Source organism: Juglans microcarpa x Juglans regia, chromosome 3D (genome assembly GCF_004785595.1).
Source record: "Juglans microcarpa x Juglans regia isolate MS1-56 chromosome 3D, Jm3101_v1.0, whole genome shotgun sequence".
Classification (NCBI taxonomy): Eukaryota; Viridiplantae; Streptophyta; class Magnoliopsida; order Fagales; family Juglandaceae; genus Juglans; species Juglans microcarpa x Juglans regia.
In genome coordinates this window covers 5457886-5480039 of record NC_054598.1, presented here as the reverse complement: position 1 = coordinate 5480039, position 22154 = coordinate 5457886, and the positions used below count along the sequence as shown (strand labels likewise).

At 36.9% G+C, this 22154-nt stretch overlaps 3 protein-coding genes across 5 annotated transcripts; 2 read left to right on the top strand and 1 right to left on the bottom strand.

Annotated features, from left to right (window-relative positions):
• Nucleotides 1–1029: 1029 nt before the first annotated feature.
• Nucleotides 1030–12556, top strand: LOC121254755 (V-type proton ATPase subunit a3-like). 2 transcript variants are annotated; one of them, XM_041154901.1, is made up of 18 exons: nt 1030–1336; nt 2146–2190; nt 3152–3271; nt 3341–3448; nt 4060–4170; nt 4278–4451; nt 5413–5550; nt 6638–6745; nt 6850–6957; nt 7089–7237; nt 7900–8053; nt 8999–9159; nt 9248–9454; nt 9871–10054; nt 10163–10246; nt 10356–10552; nt 11749–11808; nt 12130–12556. In XM_041154901.1, exons 1-18 carry the CDS (start codon nt 1190–1192, stop codon nt 12332–12334), a joined length of 2460 nt encoding a protein of 819 aa, XP_041010835.1. In that variant the 5' UTR covers nt 1030–1189; the 3' UTR covers nt 12335–12556. The 2 variants fall into 2 exon arrangements, with proteins under 2 accessions (XP_041010835.1, XP_041010836.1); XM_041154902.1 differs by lacking the exons at nt 11749–11808; nt 12130–12556 and adding an exon at nt 10718–10859.
• Nucleotides 10808–15126, bottom strand: LOC121254756 (cysteine protease RD19A-like). Of its 2 annotated transcripts, none has more exons than XM_041154904.1 (4): nt 14556–15126; nt 14163–14282; nt 13346–13592; nt 10808–11092 (listed from the first exon to the last, which is right to left on the bottom strand). In XM_041154904.1, the coding sequence occupies exons 1-4, from the start codon at nt 15078–15080 to the stop codon at nt 10980–10982; spliced, it is 1005 nt and encodes a 334-aa protein (XP_041010838.1). In that variant the 5' UTR covers nt 15081–15126; the 3' UTR covers nt 10808–10979. The 2 variants fall into 2 exon arrangements, with proteins under 2 accessions (XP_041010838.1, XP_041010837.1); XM_041154903.1 differs by lacking the exon at nt 10808–11092 and adding an exon at nt 12753–13219 and having other exon boundaries at nt 14556–15124.
• A 3166-nt stretch (nt 15127–18292) lies between these two features.
• On the top strand, nt 18293–21697 carry LOC121256579 (purple acid phosphatase-like). Its single transcript, XM_041157426.1, has 8 exons — nt 18293–18617; nt 18890–19090; nt 19281–19392; nt 19759–19976; nt 20174–20312; nt 20592–20812; nt 21133–21254; nt 21353–21697. The coding sequence occupies exons 1-8, from the start codon at nt 18435–18437 to the stop codon at nt 21549–21551; spliced, it is 1395 nt and encodes a 464-aa protein (XP_041013360.1). The 5' UTR covers nt 18293–18434; the 3' UTR covers nt 21552–21697.
• Nucleotides 21698–22154: the final 457 nt, after the last annotated feature.

Here is a 22154-nt window from a genome sequence, read left to right as displayed (position 1 = left end):
TATAATATACCAATATATACGTGTGTCAGAGAGAAAGAGACCTATGTACATTTGTTTCTCTGACAATATGTACGTGCGTGTCAGCTGGTTGATATGCCACGGCTACAATATCTAGTAAAACTGACATGCTTACTGAAACTGCTCCGGAAATGCATGCTTCCGATGTGGCTTTGCGGTTTTATTCACCTAAAGATATCACAATCCCACGGTTTGGCTAATTAAAGCATGGAGTATGGAGAGAGAAAGCACTTCTAAGGTCGGATTGGATACCAGTGTGGTGCTTTTAAATGCTTTATGTGGTAGTTCCTTCCGTATTTATTATAGCCGAAGGTACACGTACTGTGTTCCTTGATATGAAATTATCGATGTAACAAATTACAATGCATTTATATATTGTTTCACTATCTGAAAGCAGACTCCATGCATGCAGCATGTAAGTTTCCATTTGAAGCTATGGGTTACAGCTGCACTTGAAGTTACTATATTCGGTGCTATCCCCCGAGCCCATTGGAGCATGCATAAACAAGTCAGATACTGCACCTGGCACCACGTACAAAAAATCATGGTTTCCAGAACTTGTGTCGTTTTTTGGAGTCCTTTTGGTAAGGCTCATCTTCTGCGAAGTTTCATGCTGTCTAGCTAGTCATGTCTTCACATTGGCCAGTGCACAAAAGACACTAACGAAATTACTCGCCGGGGTTCGTTGAAAAAATATGGGTCTTTTCCCCCCAACAAAATGAAAAAGAAAAGGCGTGTTTATTTAGTTTAATTTTATAATATTAAATTCTGTTTTTAATGGAGTAATATGATTTTATTAATTATTTAAAAATAGATTATAAAATAATTATAAAAGAATTGTAGGTGTCATTACTCTTACAACTAATATCCTATTTTTAGTCACTAATTTTCCTTTTTAAGAAAACCGGTGATTAATTGAATCACATTGTCCAAGGCAAAGGCAATTTGCTCGACAAGGGGTCCGACCATTATACGCTTTTTGTAGCGGTTATTAACAATTATCAAATATCAATCGAATGAATACGTGAAAATTCAAGAGAAAACCCCAGCCAGAGGACACCTCTACACCTCGTGTGGGTCAGAGACTCTTGAGACTCAGATCGATTTATCACTGCTTCCGTCTCTGTGGCTCTCTCACTGAGTGAGAGGCCATCTAACTGTTAAGAGAGAAATGGGAGAGGCCCGAGGAGGGTGTTGCCCGCCGATGTATCTGTTCAGGTCGGAGCCGATGCAGCTGGTCCAGCTCATTGTCCCCATCGAGTCCGCTCACGTCACCGCCTCCTACGTCGGCGACGTTGGCCTCCTCCAATTCAAAGACGTCCGTACTCTCCGTCTCTTTCTTTCTCTCGCCACTTATTTTTCATTCTTCATGTCAATTTTCGGTTCGGACAAACACTAGCTTTGTTCTGTATATCCGGGATATCTACAATTTGACTTCGGATTAGGGTGGTTTTTAAATGATCAAGGAGTGAGGTTTGATTGCGGAATACTGTAGCAAATGATTAGTTAATCAGCGCAGTTTAGAGTGAAATTCACTGTATCCATAGTTCGATTTAATTTTGTGTGAATTAGTGTGCAATTGTCCATTGTTTTTGTTCCCCCTTCATTTTTATTGATTCAATACTAATATGATCAATTATGTACATAGCACATGTAGTGTGATACAACATCAATCTAAGTACCTGTTTTTTTTTTAATAAGTACACCAATCTAAGTAACTGTTTATCCTTGAAAACGCCGATGACGCTGTTTTCAGGCATTATAGTTCGTTTAGTAGCAAAAAGAAGCTGTGATTTCTTAGCTTCAGGAATATCCATTATTTCAATTGCTAGGTAGTCAGTAGGCTGTACATTTTCATTTGTAGGATTTGAGTTTCGAGAAATATAAATTTAGCTATCACTTGAGAAAATAGAGACTCCATATTGTTAAGCCTCGTAAGGATGGCATGAAAGAAGTTCTAACGGAAGATAAAGATGTTAGAGAAAGATGGAGCACTTTCTTTCTTTGTATAACCATGCATCTGTGTAGGTGCATAAATGTAATTGTGTTTATTGGCATATTGCTTTGATACTTCTCCAGCTTAATATGCATTCCCTACCTAATGTTTCTCGCATATCAATCTTTCAGCTGAATGCGGAGAAGAGTCCATTTCAGCGGACTTATGCTGCTCAGGTATACATGTTCTACAATATACAACTGCAGTATATGCTTGCACTATGGAAATCATCCTCGTATAGTTTGCTTCTGTGCATATCACTTTCACATTAAGTTAAAATGCATGTGGGTTCTATTGCCTTGGAGTATGTCGCTATAATTTCCCTATAACGGTTGCCTACACTGATATGGAAAGGAAAGAAGAAAATTTGAACGGGGCTACTACACCCTAGAACAACGTAAAGTTCTATCTGCTACTGTGCTCTGTATTTAAGAAGTGGTTATTATCATCCTTGGCCATGTCAGTGTCGCCCTACTAGGCTACTACCATTTAATTTGGTCAAATCCTATCGGGAGACATGGATTGAGCGGTTGGCCCTTCATTCATCTTTTTCTTTATTTTGTGGTAACTGAGGTACTATGGTTGATGGTCTTGCTGGTTTGCAATGGTTTGGGTAATTTTTTGTGGGCTTGAGGATTTGGTGCATTATTGTGGGTTAGAGGATATGACATAGGACGAAATAGATAGTTGATCTGACTCTGCTGATCTGAGTCCTAGTGAAGCTCATACATGTGGGTATTTCCTGTGACACTAAAAGAGATTGGAGGGCTTCAGCTCCGTCTTCGCCTTTGGGATTAATCAAATCATTAATCATTTGACTTTGTACCAATCTGTGGCTTTATAGTTGATTGTGAACTGTTTAATAAGATACATCTAATATAATGTATCTTAGTTAGATGCAGATGATGTTAGCTGTATCTTATTTTGTTTACATATAAAAAAAAAGTTTCATCTGACAGTACCCTCTTTGGCAAACAATAATAAGCGAGTCTTGTAAGATGTGCAAAATACCCTGTAGCTAGATACAAAATTCACATGATTTTAATTTGCTTTATAGTTTTAAATTTTTATACATGTTGACATTACGCTGTCAAATTTAATTTGTGGCATATTTACCGATTCATTTTTTGTTTGAAGATTAAAAAATGTGGGGAGATGGCACGTAAATTACGCTTTTTCAAGGAACAAATGCTGAAGGCGGGCTTTTGCTCAAAAAAGTCGACAGCACAAGTTGATATCAATTTGGATGATTTAGAGGTATATTGGTATTGTCAATAGCTGGCTAAAAATGAACTGTGCCTTAACCCCACTCTGTGTGTGCGCCAGGTAAAACTAGGTGAACTTGAGGCAGAGCTGGTGGAAATAAATGCAAATGGTGAGAAGTTGCAACGCGCTTATAATGAATTAGTGGAATATAAGCTTGTTTTGGAGAAGGTACATTTTTTTTTTTTTGCTTCGTTAATCAGTATGTTAAGATCGCAATTGTATTCCCTTTTATGGTAATGGAAATGGCTTAAACAGTGTGATCTTTGAAAGTTGATTGTCTGATAATTTTTTTTTTTAGTTACTGATCCAAGCAACATAGGCCAATGGCCTTTGAGCCAAATGACTGGAGGAGGAAGGGGGGGGGAGAAGCATAACTGAGGCCTTTAATTATCATTGATTGACCCATGACACGAGACATGCACTATGCACTATGCACAGTTCCCACCTGTTCATGGATTGCAGTTAAGAAAAGTTACAAAGGGGCACATATATATTCCTTAGATTGTAGATTATTGTAATCACATAGGTCTAGTGACCACCCATGCTGCCATGTACATTTGATCAAGGTGTTTGAAGCCAAGTCTTAAATTTGTAGATTTCCCCAGTATTATTACTCAATATTTAAGAATATCATGTTCAATTAGTTCTATATTCCAATTAAGCAGGACACGGTATTCATTTTTTTCTCATTCTATTGTGTTTTTTAAGAGGATGTTTGTCATTGTGTTGTAAAGTCGTAACAGATGATAATAAAAAAATCAAACATTATTTTCTTCCAGGCTGGCGAGTTTTTTCACACAGCTCTCAGCAGTGCCACAGAACAACGGAGGGAGTATGAATCCAGCCAGACTCATGAAGAATCCTTGGATGCACCTTTATTATTGGATCAAGTACAGGCTTAAACTTACAAGCTTTAACTACTGGTTTATCTTCTTAGCACTACCATTACCTATTATTTTACTAGATGAGATTAAGCTTTTGCTCGACTATTGTGAAGGAAATGTCAACTGATTCATCCAAGCAATTTAAGTTGGGCTTCATCACAGGCCTTGTTCCTAGGGAAAAGTCTATGGCATTTGAGAGGATTATTTTTCGTGCTACTAGGGGTAATGTGTTTATAAGGCAAGTTGTAGTTGAGGACCCTGTTACAGATCCCGTCACGGGAGAGAAGGTAACGATTTCTTTTCCTTGATTTTTCTATTTTAGTAAAGATTGAAGGCAAATGATATTTATGAAATTTAGTTTATGACAGTAAAACCTCTCTTCAAGCTTGTTGTCTTGGACAGATCCAAAAAAGTCGTGTTTTATATATATATATATATATATATTTTCTCAGTACCTGTTGTATTCTATCCTAATTTTTGAGATAGTGGTTTGCGCCCTTGACTGATCTTATTAGCAGTTTATGTGTAGAGGCAGACACTATCTTCAGCTACACATGACACGTTCAGACAAATGCCCTTATATCCTGCTTAAATGGAAATATGCAAATAATTTTCCCCTGAAGTAGATGAAATGTTCTCATCCACGAGTCCATTTGTGCTGGTTCTTGCCTTTGTAATTTTTTGTGTCATCATGGATATTTCCAAATATATTCATCCATATTCATGGTCATCCCTCTTGTACTTCAGCTTGGTTGTTGTGGGCTATGCTCATTACAACAGGGAAATGCTGGTATTGAAGAGGTTTATACATATGTTTTTTCATCCTTCTAATTATAAAAAAAAAAATGTATTTTCATTCTTCTAATATGATCCATGAGTGTTTCTGTGGAACACCAGGACAAAAGTGTGCACTTATCTTGTAATATGTGTCCTCTGTTTTCATACTCTTTTGTCTATTACAATCTGTTTGGGTACTGCACTAGCAAACTCTTGATGCTAAATGACAGTATAGCCCAACTTACAGGGACCCATGCACCCACATACGCACATGTAAGTTTAAAATGTGAGGGTTACTGTTCCTTCTTCTATATGGCTTATCATATAATGCACTAGCGTTATACCTGAAATCATTATTTTGTAGATGAGAATCAGTGTTGTAAACTTTTAACTCAAATTTTGTTTTCCCATCACTTCAGTTTTCTGTATTACAGTTGGATTTATCTCTAACTTGGAGTTTTTTATTTGTAGATTGAGAAGAATGTATTTGTGGTTTTCTACTCCGGAGAAAGAGCAAAGAACAAGATTCTTAAAATATGTGAAGCTTTTGGAGCAAATCGTTATCCTTTTAGTGAGGACTTGGGTAAACAAGCTCAAATGATCACCGAGGTATGCCTATTTTTTGCTTGGATGATTTGACATCATATAGGTCTAATAAAAAAGGTTTACAGTGTGACCAAGGTTTACTGGTTAGTAGCTTAGATTGAAGTACCAAGCTCACAATTGTGGTTGTTATCAGATAGTAGTAAAATAGGATGGTTCGTCCCCACAACCATCTAAGATCATTAAGCTTTGGAGGTTGGCTGCATAATCTGGTTTAGAGGAGCTTTCACCATTTTGCTGGCGTGTGATCCTTTTCACTGATATAGCTTTTCTACTTTAGTCACAAGTGCTTTAAAAAAAGAAACTTTATTTAGGCTTTTAAATAGTATAACATAAAGTTGGTGAACAGTGAATATGTATTTTTGTAGTGTTGAGCTTGATTAGTACTTGTATCTAATGGTTCCTACTTAAATATTTGGCACGTATGTCTGTATGGTTATCTTGAGGGAGACATGACATGACTTGTCCTTGCCATTTGATCAAAGGTATCATCCTTTGATCTTCTCCCTTCCCAAAAGTTAGCACGATCCTTGTCATGGTTGTTGGTCCACCTTTGCTATCACCCATGCCAAAATCACAGATCGTCTATCATAGAAGTTGGTCCCAGTGTTTTTGGCCTAGAACAATATTGTGGACAAGTAATAAACATTATAGCTAATATTCTGGCACTACAGTGATTGGATATGAGAAAAATCGTTTTCTATACTTTACTCTTGCGGCCTTGCCCAATCTCTTTAGGGGATGATTGTGGGATTTATATCCTAAAAACAATATTCCAAGAAAATTACACCTTTCCTTCAAAACGTGCTAGTATGCTTCCTTATAATCCAGGAATTTATTTTATTTATTTATTTATTTTTTTTTTTTTTTTTGGGGGGGGGGGGGGGGGGGGGGGGGTTTATAAATATACTAGTTGCCATGAGAGGTTTTCCTGTTTCTTGTTTCTCTTCTCAAGCTACTCCTATTTTTTAAGTTATTTTTGTGAGTATTGGAATGAAACATTTGCATCTGTAAAGTAACGAATGGGTCTACGAGACTTCCTTTGTCACACTTTCTTGATATAAGCTTATACATGCAACTATTTTAATTTCAGGTTTCAGGAAGACTCTCAGAGCTGAAGGCTACTATAGATATTGGGCTGCTGCAACGAAACAATTTGTTGCAGACTATTGGCGATCATTTTGAGCAGTGGGACATCTTGGTCTGTTCGGATCTTCTTATGCTCAGTAAAGTTTATTGATAATGTAGAATTAATTCGATGTGGACAGTTTTTGTTTTTTAACAATGTTCCTTTAACTTATGAAGGTGAGAAAGGAGAAATCTATATATCACACCCTGAATATGCTTAGTCTTGATGTGACAAAAAAGTGTCTTGTTGGTGAGGGTTGGAGTCCTGTTTTTGCAACAAAACAGGTATTCTTTCCCCTCCTACTTTTATGGTTGTATTTTTTGGACCAACATCCATCGGAATTTTCTGCCATGATGTATGGATGAAATCTTGCATCTAGCCTGCTCAAAACAATATCTGGTCTTGCCTATTGCAGATCCAGGATGCATTGCAGAGGGCAGCGTTTGACTCTAACTCCCAAGTTGGAGCAATTTTCCAGGTCTTGCAAACCAAGGAGTTACCACCTTCCTATTTTCGGACAAACAAGTTTACTTCTCCTTTCCAAGAAATTGTTGATGCATATGGGTGAGTTCCTTTCTGAAAATATGTTCACTTATTCCGTATTAATAGCTGAAAACTGTTGATGATTGAAAGATGTGGGGTGGATGCCGAGTGCCTGCTCACAGAAATGTGTATAGCAGCTGACTACCGAAGTCAACTGAATTCAAACTATTGATTGTTTGTTACATCTGTTTAGAATTTCCGTCTGGGGTTATCTTTAGATAGTTCTGCGTAGGTGTTACTCTTGTATATGTCTTGTGTACTTGGGCTATCCTTACTTTTCTCCTTAATAAAGCTCAGCCAAAATTGTCATTCGTATCCTGTGTTGGAACATTTTAATTTTTATACACCATATCCATGTCTCCTTTACTGATATTCATAGTAAATCATAAAATAGCCCCGTTCTAGGTAACTGAATAATATGGAAGAAGACTGTTTCCTGTCCTCTTTTGACATCTTCCCCCTCCCTTTCATATAAAGTGTTGTACTCAATGACATGTTAACCATTTATGGAGGGCATTTGTAGAATTAATGAATCACATTTATTATTAAATGGAAAAAGATGATAAAAAAATAGGAGGTCTATATATGCTTGTATTTAATTAGTCTGTTAGATTTTAGCTAATGCAACTCATTTTGATGGAGATATAAATTATGCTAAAGTGTGTTATTCCATTTAAATGCAGGGTGGCTAAATATCAAGAAGCAAATCCTACTGTATACACTATCGTAACATTTCCATTTCTTTTTGCTGTCATGTTTGGTGATTGGGGGCATGGACTATGCCTGTTATTTGCAACATTATTTCTAGTAGCCAGGGAGAGGAGATATTCTAGTCAGGTAATCTTTAGAATTTTATCAAGATGGACTTTCAAAATAGAAACCAAACAGGCCTGTATAACCTTGTATTACGGTTCTCCATTTCTGGTATAAAATCATATTCTGCTCCGCAAAGGGATAACAAACGTTTATTAACCTTTTTCATTATGGTCTGTGTGTCTGTATCATGTCTGTCCTTCTTTTATTATGTGCTTTAACCCAGGAACATTTTCAAATGAATTTGAAAGTCACTGTGTCATTCAATGTGTTATTCTGTTTTTGCCCTGGGTCTGGTAATTACCATTGCACTGGGAACAGATATTGCGATGGGATTTTTGGCAATATGCTGAAATTTTGTCTCCGTTACATGACTAATTTTGCCATATTGCTGTAATCAACAGTCACACCCTCTCCCCTAACCTGTTATACAGATTTACTATGGAATAGCCTGGTTCCTGGAGAAGAAATTCTTCTTATATCATGCTTGGTATCTTTTTTTTTTTCTTTTTCTTTTTCACTGTCACATTTATGCTTATACTAGGTGTCTTTGACATCTTGTAGACATATTATACCCTTCTACATGCTAGCTTGTGTGTCAGTCAATGTTTTGGCATGGGTTAGTCCAATTGAACATGTAGTTAGGTTGCACCTTTTTGCACTTTGTAATGAATATTTCTTAAATATAAAAAACAATTATTTAATTAGTTGTAGAGCTGTGTCATGTATAATAAGCATATATACATGTGTACGATATATGAATATACCCATACATGGCGGAGTATTGATTTCATGTTCAATAAATGACATCATCTTGCCATCTTTTTCATTTGGATATGTTTGATGTGCAAACTTCCACAAAGTCCAGTCTGTAGTCATCTTTTGTTCAAATTCCTTTATGGTAAAATTACTTGTAAAAAAATCTCTTTATGTTAATATCTAATAAATCAGTATTCTGCTAATTTACAGAAGCTTGGAGACATTATGGAAATGATGTTCGGTGGTCGTTACTGTATTTTGATGATGGCACTCTTCTCAATCTATACAGGCTTGATCTATAATGAATTCTTCTCTGTCCCATTTGAGCTTTTTGGCCCTTCAGCCTATGCTTGCCGTGACCTTTCCTGCGTGTAAATTGCAAACTCTCAGAGTGCATTTTACTGTATGTTGTCAGCTCTTTAAGTTATATTTGATAGTCTAAAGCCCTTTTTTTGGCAGAGATGCCACTACGGTGGGCTTGATTAAGGTGCTCCCCACTTACCCATTTGGTGTAGATCCTGCATGGCACGGTACCCGTAGTGAGCTACCATTCCTGAACTCTTTGAAGATGAAGATGTCAATCCTTCTTGGGGTAGCTCAGATGAACCTTGGAATCATATTAAGCTATTGTAATGCCAAATTCTTTCGGAATAGACTGAATGTCTGGTAACATTCTGCTCTATATGATTCCATAGACTGAACCTGGGCTAGTTTCCATAATTTGCTTGCATCCATTTCAAGTTCCTAGTTGTTACTAGGTGTACTCCGTGTATACTTCCTGTGTACTTGGGCTATTCCTAAAATTTCATTCTTATAAAAAATAATGTTTTTCTTTAATGCTTTATTCCATTGGTCAATTGGAATAGATTTTAATGGGCTAATATTCATTACTTTATTGTATCCCTAGACATTCATGTGTAGGTGTTGCTCCTGTATATCTGTTGTGTACTTGGCCCGTGCCTATTTCTCTCATCAATAAAATTCTTGTTTACTGTTAAAAAAAAAAGCATACCTGAGCGTTATTGAATAAATTTCTGCTGTTAACTTTAACTTACATTTAGCTGCGATATGCATCATTCCAGGTTCCAATTCGTTCCCCAGATGATTTTTTTAAACAGTTTGTTTGGCTACTTGTCCATTCTCATCCTTGCAAAGTGGTGCACTGGTTCACAAGCTGATCTATACCACGTAATGATATACATGTTCCTTAGTCCCACCGATGATCTGGGCGAAAACCAGCTTTTTGCTGGCCAGAAGACGGTGCAGGTTTCTCCCCTTCTAATATTTATATTTTTTTCATAATTTTTAAGTTTACTATCTTTAAAAATAACACCGGTCATTCCTTACAATTTTTTCCATGCGTTCCATTACCAGCTTGTATTACTATTACTGGCCCTTGTTGCTGTACCCTGGATGCTACTCCCAAAGCCTTTTCTTTTGAAGAAGCAACACCAAGATGTATGCTTGTAAATTTCCTATATTCCTGTTATCAATTCACTTGCCCAATTATAATGCATCATCATATTTGTTTATATTTACTCTGGTTCTGATAGTTCTGTTACTTCAGCGGCTCCGAGGCCACTCATACACACCACTCCAGGACACAGAGGATGACACCTTTCGGTTGGAGTCAAACCATGACTCACATGGTCACGAGGAGTTTGAGTTTAGTGAAGTTTTTGTACACCAACTCATACATACTATAGAATTTGTGCTTGGATCAGTTTCGAATGCAGCTTCTTACCTTCGTCTATGGGCCCTAAGGTATGCACTACAAACTTGAATTCTTGCATCAATCTCACCACTCATTGAAATCTATCTCTGTTTTTGTGTTAGTACATATAATCAGGCTATGATAATGGTGACCTCATTATCCTTATTATGAGCTTTCTCCTCTTTTCACCAATTTAAGACTCCTGTTTATAACAGCGACATGCCATCTCATCTTCCACACCATGGTGATCCACCTGGCTAAAGTTGTTTCAAAAGAAATGTGAACCTTTTGATAGGTCATACCTATTGACACATCAATTCATGAAACTTTTTCATTCATCTATTGGGGTGAAGTTTGACTTCTTCCCATATATAGGATGACATATTGGGAGCCTGTACCAAAGACCAAAACTAGCCTGACCTCAGTTAGACGGAGATTTTCTGCCTCATGAATATTTGGTCATATGATACTATACAGCTAGGCTGCTACCTTCCCATTGCATCCTTCCTTGTGTGTTGTCAATCGTGAATGAAGGGGATCTTGATGTTCCATTGACACAAATGGGGATCCAATATGGAGGTGAGACAAACCTGTCAAGGCAGAGCTATTCGTTTAAACAACCATGTGAGCCACCTCCAGGCCATTTTGAAGGAATATGTTGGTCAAATTTGACAGGAATTCTTGGTCAAGTATGGTTTGAAGAAATAGAACATTGTACCTCGGACTACTCATTTGACTAATTTTACACTAAAAGTTTTGCACAGGGACATGTAAATAAAACAATTGTTAAATGATGAGGCACAATGTGCATATCCTGGAGTGTGCCATTTCTCCTTGTATCTCAAAGAGCGCATCACAACTCCAAAGAGGGCCTGGCCTACCTTCCTCTTATTCTCAAATTATCCTTGGCCTAAAAAGGAGGCCTGCCTGGATAGCTTTTTCCATAGATCTATGTGGAAGTGGTCAAGTTTATATTCAGAAAGGTTTTAAACCAGGTCTCAATAAATTCACAATTAAAACAATGTGATAATTGCATGAATTTTAAATTCATAGGCTGGTTTTGCCCATCCAGTTCGATTTTTAAATTCTATGAACAAATAGAACCTTTCCCGTGCTATATGTGTTCTTTGCATACGCTCGCAGATGTGATTCGCAGTAGCCAATATATTATATTTGCACTTTTATGTTTCATATTTTTAACTGGAAACTAATTGTGCATTTGGTCTTGTTGCTTCAATTTGACCAGTCTTGCGCACTCGGAGTTGTCAAGTGTATTCTATGATAAACTTCTCCTACTTGCTTGGGGGTATGTTAATTCATTTCATAATGATCTCTTGCTCTTAACTAGTCAAAGATCAAAGGTCTTGCAGAGTCCACACTTTCTTTATTTTAACTCTTGGAATGTAGAGATTAGCCCACCGACATTAATGATCGAAGTCATGCCTTATAAGGGTTCATTCCATCATTCCAGTTCCTTTGTTCTGATCACTCCGTGGATTATTCCCTACACTTAACAAGTTGTTGGACTGCATAGGATCAGGAGTCACTTGGCAGTCTTGCTATATTATTGGTAATGAAGGAGTTGAATGAAATTATAATACCTTGCGTTACTTTGTATGTGTTACAGGTACAACAATATAATAATCCTTGTAGTGGGCATCCTCATCTTTATTTGCGCCACTGTTGGGGTGCTGCTTGTGATGGAAACTCTCAGTGCTTTCCTACATGCATTGCGACTTCACTGGGTGGAGTTCCAAAACAAATTCTACGAGGGAGACGGTTGCAAGTTCTATCCATTCTCATTCACATTGCTTGATGATGAAGATGAATAAGGCATTGGATTAAATTCTTATGCTCTGTTGAAAAGAATAGAGTCGTAGGTAGTTGATTCTTTCATTTGAGACACGACGGGATCGGGTGCATCTAAAATGGGGTTTGGAAGTCTTTTGCAGAGAGCACCTCCCAGTCTGGTTGTTTATTTGTCACTTCAGGAATAAATAGCTTATTTTGAGTGACCTTAAAATAAACAAGCTTCTATTTATATATGATAATTTTTTTTAAAAAAAAAGTGATCATTTATCAGTCAACATTGTAGAGTCTATACTTTCTTTTTTCCTCCGGTAAAACGGAGGTGGCCTCCCTACTAGGTGTGATGATAAACTCCTGGGGAATCAGATAGGAAGGCCTAGACAGTATGGAGCTGTAGGCGCTTCTGAATATAGGACTGCGAACTTCATGATAGAGAGAGTCTGAAGAACTTGCACTAAAACATATAACAATTGACTTAATACACCCGATGACATACTTCAGTATGATGTAACTGAAGTTTTTTTTGGAGGATTTCGAGTAAATTGTCAAGGACATCAAGTTAACATATGAGTGCCATATCCCTTTTATATACAGACATATAGGACGATGAACATTACTAGAATTCACGCCCTACTGTGAAGAAGTTTGCACTGCAGCAACTGTCGAGACCATGGAGTCCACTCCGCAGATATTGCGACCCCTGCAGATTTTATAGAACCCATTCTCTCCCCAGTTTTCACCCCATGAGTTCTTGATGATCCAGTATGGCTTCTCTTTCATTCGGATAGGAGCATACCCAGCTGCCCCATACCCCACCAGTAACACCCCATGATCCTGCCTCTTTGAGCATATGTACGGACACGAAACTCCCCCTACATATGTCTGCATGAACGCCGCATTGATAGCCACTGCATTCAAGCAAATCAGGAATTCAATAATTAGAGCCCATTCTCATAAATGTTATGAATTCTGGTAATAAAATGTTCGATGCCCATCTAAACACCAAAAAAATATGGATGACAGAAGTCAATCACCTGCAAGAGGGCCATTTTTCACAAGATTAGCAGCGATTTGATCTTCATCGAGGGAAACGACACTGAAGTTGGACACTGATGCTGCAATCTTGCTCTTGTCAAATTTGCAGGTCCCACGATCGGTACCTTTGTAAGGATAGTCCTCCTCTCGCATAAGTCCACCAGCTTTAAGTGTGTACTCGAAGGCACTATTCATCAACCCACCATTGCACCCAGAATCGCATGAACGTGGTTCCTCTGGATCACACTGCAGAATGACACAGCTTAAATTAGAAAATGAGTATAAAATAGTTTTATCCATAGTTGCAGAAGAGTCGGTGCACAATATTCAAAGCGCAAGTATGCAAATAAGATACACAAGGATAAACATGCATACGCAAGGATAAACATCCAAGAGGGGATTGTGTAGGATGATAAACATCAAGTTCTTTTTTAAGTGGCCTTACATATTTACAAGTGACACTTGTTACGAGAACGTAGTATGTTTACCTGACAAAATATTGACATAAAAAATAGCATGCCAAATTCAGAAACATTCCGCCATTCATGCATGCATTCAGCAACATGAATCGTGAAATTTTCCGAACTAACTAATTTTGATGCGATCAAGTTTTCTAAATTATCACCATTAACAGAACATGAACATTTTCCACTCAGTCACTCATGAACACATCATTGTACTTCAGCATCACTCCTGAACACATCACTTCAGCGTCAATAATCCAATAAATCCAGTTTGACATAACACTAGATTATTCCAATGACCCACTTCTCATGATAATTTTTTCCTAATGGAGAGAGAGAGAGAGAGCCAAACCTCATGATCGCAATCCACAAGCTGTTGCTCGCTGAGACTAACAAGCTTCCCTGTGGCAAGGAAGTTAGCACCTTCCAAGGCTCCAGTCGAACTGAAACTCCAGCATGATCCGCACGAACCCTGTTCCCTCACAACCATCCAAATTAACAAATCAATAAAATTACCATCAATTCATTTACAACCATATTCAACGCTAAGAATACCAACTTCCCATGTATAAACTTCAAAGAATATAAAATCAGGTATCTGGTTATTGCTAACTTAGAAATTTAAAAGATAGCATTTAAAAAAATATATATATATAATTAAAATATAAAACTCGTTTCATCAAAACTAATCTTGAATAATCTGATAACTACAAAAAATTTTAAAATTATTATCAAAAGATTATACCTGATTTTTTACTGTGGTAACAGCTCCGTGATCTCTCCAGTCAAAATCGGTGGGAAGCTCATCGGTCGGCAAAATCGGGGCCTTGTTGGCATCGGAGGGCAGCCTGAGGCGATTCCTGAGACCCAAGAAATCCCTTCGAAACTCGTACGGGGTCAAATCGGAGAACTGAGTCACGCCGTGAGTGGCCGACGGGTCCAGACTCTGGTGGCGACGAGCTCGGCGCAGGTTAGCCTTGAACACGTTGAACCTATGGTCATGCTCCTCCTTCGACTTGTACGACTTACCGAACCTCCGCTTGAAGAGTTCGAAGTGGTGCTCCGCGCCCAGCCGCGGGGCGTTCAGGTTCTCGGCGCCATCAACAACCTGCCGTATTAAGGGTTCGGGATCTTCGGATTCTTCAGAGAGAACATTATCCAACACCACATCCGACGTCATCGCGACTTGAACAGGATCCTCCACCACATGCGACGTCGTCGCCGTTGCGACGAAGACGAATAAGAAAATGAGAGAGAAACGACGATCCATTGGTTCAGAGAGAGAGAGAGACAGAGTCGGTGGTATTGGGTTATTGGGAGTTTGGTCGGTACTCTTTTATAATCTAACGGTTCTCGGAGCGGGGGGGGGGGGGGGGGGGGGCGGATCCTCATGTTGCCTTCCAAAAAACCAAATCCATCTCGACCGCTGAAAATAGGGGCCCACATTGGGTAACGGATAAGATCTCCTAAGTTATTATGCGAGATGAGTCGTAGACGTTACACTCGAGGTGGCGTTTGACGAGGGATGTGGTTTGCTTACGCAGGAGGTAAAGACGGGGGAGCCCACAAGAAGATGACACGTGGCGTGTAAGGAGGGTTGGTGTTGTTAGGTTTCTGGTAAGGAAAATCATCTACATACAACATTTTATATAACATATTACACAACAATATATTAAATGAAGAATATGTTTATAAAATATTTTATAAAAATAATATAATTTTATAAAAATATTCCTATTTTATAACATTATTATAGAATATATTATATAATTTATTATATGTATATCATTACTCTTCTCGTAATCGCAGCTGGGAAATAAACACATTGGCTTCTGTGGAGATTTTGCGGAGCGGAAATATCCGAGTGTTGGGTTGGATTTAAGGAACCAGGTTGTTTGGACGGATTTGTCTGTTCTGTTTTTCCATCCATTTATTCCTTCTCCTGTTTTTGTGCTTCTTTTTTTTGTCTTAATTTATGAAAGCTTGTAATACATAATTGAATCCATAATCATGTGTGAGTTTACGATTCGTGTTAAATTGATCCTGTAATCACTAGATTTTAGACCCATAGATTAAAATGCTGGGATTGATACATCGTTCAATGCAACAACATTGAGCTTCACGCTTCTCTACAAAAAGTAATAAAACCAATAATGGAGAAGTGTTTCAACAAGAAAGGTAAATTATTCAAGTACAATACTTTTTATAATTTTTTATATGACTATGTTTTGTAATGGACAAGTGTGTATACGCGAGGCAGAAATTGCATAGTATACATATTTTCCATTAATAAGTTCGATTAAGTTTGGAAATTGATAACTCGAAAATAAAAAGATGACTAAAATTGGTATATTTGTTTAAGATCATTTTTTCATCAACTTTTGCCCCTTTCAATTAATGAGCAATTCTATTGAATAATCCTACACCACATACGTGCTTTTATTTTTAACATATGTGTGGTGTAGGATTGTTGAGTAGAAAAACTTTTAATTAATAAAGTTGAAATTTCATCCAATATGAATAGAGTAATGTTAGATATAAGTCTCAAATCGACAAGTTTCGTGCATACCTTTTGTAAAAATGTGGATCCCACTCAAAAAGTAATTTTTTTTTTTTTATATTTTTTCGTAGTGTGGTCTATTTTTTTTTTACAAAGAACTTATGCAGGACTTGTCTATTAGGATTTGTACAAATAATTTCTCATATAGATATAAGGATCGTTTGAATAGTGAGATGAGATGAAATGAGTTGAGATAGTTTGTGAATATTAGTGAGATTATTAGTTAGAATTATATGAGATGAGATGACCTATGTATCCAAACGGGTCCTAGTGCCTCAACTTGATAGAACTGGGCCTAAGTTGAATCAGATTGGTTTGGGTCCTGAACTGAGGTCTTCTAGAAGCCGTTAACTGATGATGGGCCTTCCTTGACACCCAAAACAATCTGATATTGTGATTACTATTTGCATGAGAAATGTATATATATTTCTTTCGTGCAAAGTAAAATGGGGAACAGAAATGCTTTATAGAATGAGTTTTTTTTTTTTTTTTTCCTTTTTTACTGAGTAATTAAGAAAGTTTTTTTTAATGATGTTGTGATTTTTTTTGAATGTTTATGATGATTAAAAAAATACATAAAAAAAAGAAAAAAATTAAAAACTGAAATACATTATTTTGTGACCCTATTCGGATACAATTTTGGTGACTGTAACACCGCTCAATGGGGAAAGATTGAAGTAAGACAAAAAATTATGGAATAATAGGGTACTGTTGACCTTGACTGATACATTGGTTTCCTGTTTGTTACTAAAAATGTCTTTGTTCTGTGGTGTAGCATGACAGAACCACAGCCTGCATATTTCAGCCTATCGCGAGGCCAGTTTTGGCCATGCCACCTCTGATATCAAGAACCGAGCCCATTCTTACTACAGTTAGTTAACTGGAACCGCAATCAGGGTGGATATACAGTGGCAAATTCTATGTAGTTTTTCAACAGATGCTGAAATCCAGTTGATGATTACACAAATGCCCAATCATGAACGTTATAAGAGAATTATTTATTTGTGATTGAAATGACTATTTTTTGTTAAAATAAGTTTATTTTTATTGTAAATAATTATTTACGTATCAAATAGTTCGTCACAAATTATCCTTTTTTTTATAGTGAATATAGTAACCATTTTCTCATAAATCACATACTGATCTCTAAATGGTCCAATCAGGATAAAACTTCGCTCTGTGGTGGAAAACTTCAACCTTTATCCGCTATCAGGCAGGCCACTCCAAATTCCAATTCTATAGCATCTTCGCTATTTTTTTCTTTTGGTAAACTAATTTCTACGTTGTTAAGCTTTTTTCTTCGGTCATTTTAACGTTGTCAAGCATTCACACCTGGTTGACTATAAGTCTCCTTGGCCGAAATTTGAGAAAAAAAAATTGAACTTTTCCACCAAAGCATCCCACGTTCGGCTGGCCCATTATAAAAAATATGACTGCTATATACACAAAAAAAAATTACATAAAAATAAATTTATAAATTAACATAATTTTATATAATTTATATAATTTATTTTATAATAAAAATAATTTTATAATCTTATACACTACATTAAAATACGTCAATTTATAAATTTATTTTTATGTAATTTCTTCGTGACTAAAAAATTTCTCAATAAAGAATGAATTTGTGTTTTTAACTATTTATCAAAACAAAAGAGTGGTCCTATATTTATTTTCTACTGTAGCTCTTCAAATAAACCATACACATTATCTTTCTTATTTTAAAAAAATAAAAAATAAAATCAAAGAAATGCAACTTGGTCAACAGTCCTGGACGTTACGCCCACGACTTCTCACGAGTCGTCGAGTCCGAAGTCCAAAGTCAGCTTTAATACATCATCATTTGCCCCCCGGGACCCCACCTTTTGCGCACTCAAACTCAGTCACATGCAAATATATTAGTATCAATAATTGTATTCGTATGGAGCTCTGAATATTCCGCGCATTTTCCTGTTAAGTCAAATACTGATTTAACGGTTTTATAAATGAGGATGAAGACTCGACACCCGAGCTGAAAGGGGTGCACTTAAGGTTCGGGGGTATTGTGTGCAGGAGAAGATCAAGATGGGTCTGCTGGGTTCTTCTTCTTCTTCTTCTTTGGTAGCAATTATTTTGGTTTTGAATGTGGTGGTGGTGTGTAATGGAGGGAAGACGAGCACTTTTGTGAGAAAAGTTGAGAAGGCTCAGCATATGCCTCTGGATAGCGATGTCTTTCGAATCCCACCCGGCTATAATGCACCTCAACAGGTACTTAACTCCCCCTTTTAGTTATTTTCCTGTTTTTTCCTTAAAATCGAACCAGTGTTTATAGATTTTTCTTCGTAATTTTTTTAATATCTTGTGAACGTCTTGGGATGGTATTCGGTATGTAAGCGTTTTTGCATTGCTTTCTGTTTTTTTTTTTTTTTGGAGGTGGGGTTGATAGGAATCATAGGATTAATGTGTAATTGGTTTAAGTTTTGAGATTTTTAGTTTTCATATTAATTTCGTTGATCGATACGTGGGTGTTGTGAATTAAGGTCCACATAACACAAGGAGACCATGTGGGGAAGGCAGTGCTAGTGTCATGGGTGACTGTGAATGAACCAGGTTCGAATACCGTGATTTATTGGAATGAAAATAGCAAGGAAAAGAAACAGGCTGAAGGCAAAGTTACTACCTATAAGTTCTACAATTACACCTCTGGTTTCATTCATCACACGACAATCATAAACTTGAAGGTGACTGAAATTTTTCATACAATTCGTTCATTAGATTGCTCTCACATAATTCCCCTGTTTTTGTCCTGTTCCTGTTCTGCCTCTATATAAGAATACACGGGAATTCAAGATGAAACTTGAGAGTGATAATCCGTATATATGTATGTGTACACTGTTTTCTATATATTTTGCTTAATTATTATCTGGGCAGTTCAACACCAAATACTACTACGTGGTTGGGATTGGGCACACTCCACGGCAGTTCTGGTTTATAACTCCCCCTGAAGTTGGCCCTGATGTGCCTTATACATTTGGTCTCATAGGTATGTATTCTGTATGACCAAATGCTTTCTCTCAGATTAGAGTTTTAATCCGCATCGTAGTTCAAGCAGACCCATGCCGGGACTAGCATAGAAGTCACCTGGTAAAAAAGTGAAATTTCAAAAGCAGAGGAGAAAAGAATCTCATTTAGAATATACGAATCTGATATTGTATGTTCAACCGATAATTATCATTTGTTTTTATTTCCCTTTTTTTCTCATTTTCGGCTGGTTATTGACCCTTTTGCATTGGTCTAAGGGATACAGATGTTCTTATATTAGGACTACATGTGTTCATTCTTATATCTGTGTTGAGATATTTATAACATATTTTTTTACTTTGTTCAAACTAATGGGTATGGTTTGCAGGGGATCTTGGTCAGAGTTTTGATTCAAACAAGACTCTTACTCATTACGAGTTAAACCCGCAGAAAGGGAAAACGGTGTTGTTTGTTGGGGATCTTTCTTACGCAGATAATGACAATGTTAGATGGGATACATGGGGAAGGTTCGTTGAGAGAAGTGTTGCTTATCAACCATGGATATGGACTGCAGGGAATCACGAGTTAGATTTTAACCCGAAAATCGTAAGACTCTCAAGGAACATTTCTCTTTATGGTTGAAAGTAATGTCTATAGTAATGTTTGTGAATGTTTGACTCCTTTCTGTCTTGTGGTTTTTAATTTTAGTAATGTTTTTTTCCCTTTTTTTTTCCTTCTCTTTTTAGGTAAAAGTGAACGTAGTTTTCTATTATTGTATTTGTAAATGTGTATTTGTGTTGCAGGGGGAAACCGAACCTTTTAAGCCTTACACTAATCGTTACCATGTGCCTTACAAAGCTTCAAACAGTACTGCTCCCTTTTGGTATTCAATCAAGAGAGCTTCAGCTTACATCATAGTCTTGGCTTCATACTCGGCATATGGTAAGAGCATGTATTTGTCTTTGCATGTGACATTGGTATGAATGATGGTCATGAAGACAATGGCACAATGCTTTTTAACATGGGATGGAATAACCAACTCCCAATTTAAAAGTAGTTAAATTGAACAGAAAGGTTGCTACTACCATTTCATGTTTAGCTACTAGTATGGTGCTGTGATGATGGCACATGTTTATCATCATTTTTCATAACTCAACTCAATTGTATTATCCTAGCAAATGAAAAAAAATCACTTATTGCTAACTAACATATCTTTTTCAGGTAAATACACCCCTCAATACCAATGGCTTGAACAGGAATTGCCAAAAGTTAACAGGACTGAGACACCTTGGTTGATTGTTCTAATGCATTCCCCCTGGTATAATAGCTACAACTATCATTATATGGAGGGGGAAACCATGAGAGTAATGTATGAGGGATGGTTTGTGAAGTACAAAGTTGATGTGGTATTTGCAGGTCATGTTCACGCTTATGAACGATCCGTAAGTTGTCCTTTTTTACCTTCCATTATTTTGTCATTGAAGTATGAGTTTTGAGTGTTTAGTTATGGTAGTTTGTTTTGAATAAGCACACGTTTGAAATCTGCCTGTGACAGATTTAAAATACAGTTAAACCCTGATTCTCAAAGTTCAACAAATTTGGTTGCAATTCTAGAAATTGTTTTGAGGGTAGAAATAAAATATGCATGAATGATTCGATCTGCACATCATTTTTTCTTAATGACTCACCACAAACAGAGACACGTGTCTACACCTATACATATGTAGATTTCCATTTTCTTATGATCTGATATATATCACAGGAGCGTGTATCCAACGTTGCATACAATGTTGTAAATGGTATTTGTACTCCTGTAAAGGATCAATCAGCTCCTGTATACATAACCATTGGCGATGGAGGGAATCTTGAAGGCTTGGCAACCAAGTAAGACAAAAAATTATGGAATACTACTAGAGTTTTGATCTTGACTGATACATTGGTTTACTGCTTGTTAATATAAATGTCTCTGTTCTCTGGTGCAGCATGACAGAACCACAGCCTGCATATTCAGCTTATCGTGAGGCCAGTTTTGGTCATGCCACCTTTGATATCAAGAACCGAACCCATGCTTACTACAGTTGGCACCGTAATCAAGATGGATATGCGGTGGAAGCAGATTCTATGTGGTTTTTCAACAGATACTGGAATTCAGTTGATGATTCCACAAATGCCCAATCATGATATAATAATCATTTGTATGCTCTTTGGAATAAATGATCTCTCATATTCGTAATGTTGTATGAGCTTATTTAGCTTGACACTTCTTACTACGCATATGAGATCTTTTCTGCCTAATTTACGCTTGAAATAAACACGCACTTAAAATTACTTGGGAGTTAAGGGCTTAGCATCGAAATTTATAGTTGTTGGAGATATGTAAGGAGTGATAATTTGTACTTTGTAGAAACAAAGTGTCATTAATTTTCGACTCGAAGATTATAAATAAAAAATATCATTCATTATTTCTGACAATATTCCAAATGTCATGTCCATTGTCCAGAACGATGCACAACAATCTTGCATTGGCAATAGAATCATCAGTTGGATACCAGTATCTATTGGCGAGCCATACAGAATCTGCTGTCACTGCGTATCCATCTTGATTGCGGTGCCAAGCAAAGTAAGCATGGGTTCGGTTCTTGATATCCAAAACAAAATGCCATGACCGTATTTTGATTACAGCTGTAATGAGACATTGAGTTGAATTGAGTTAAGATGATAAAATATTATTTTTTAATATTATTATTATTTTAAGATTTATGATATGTTGAGTTGAGTTGAAAT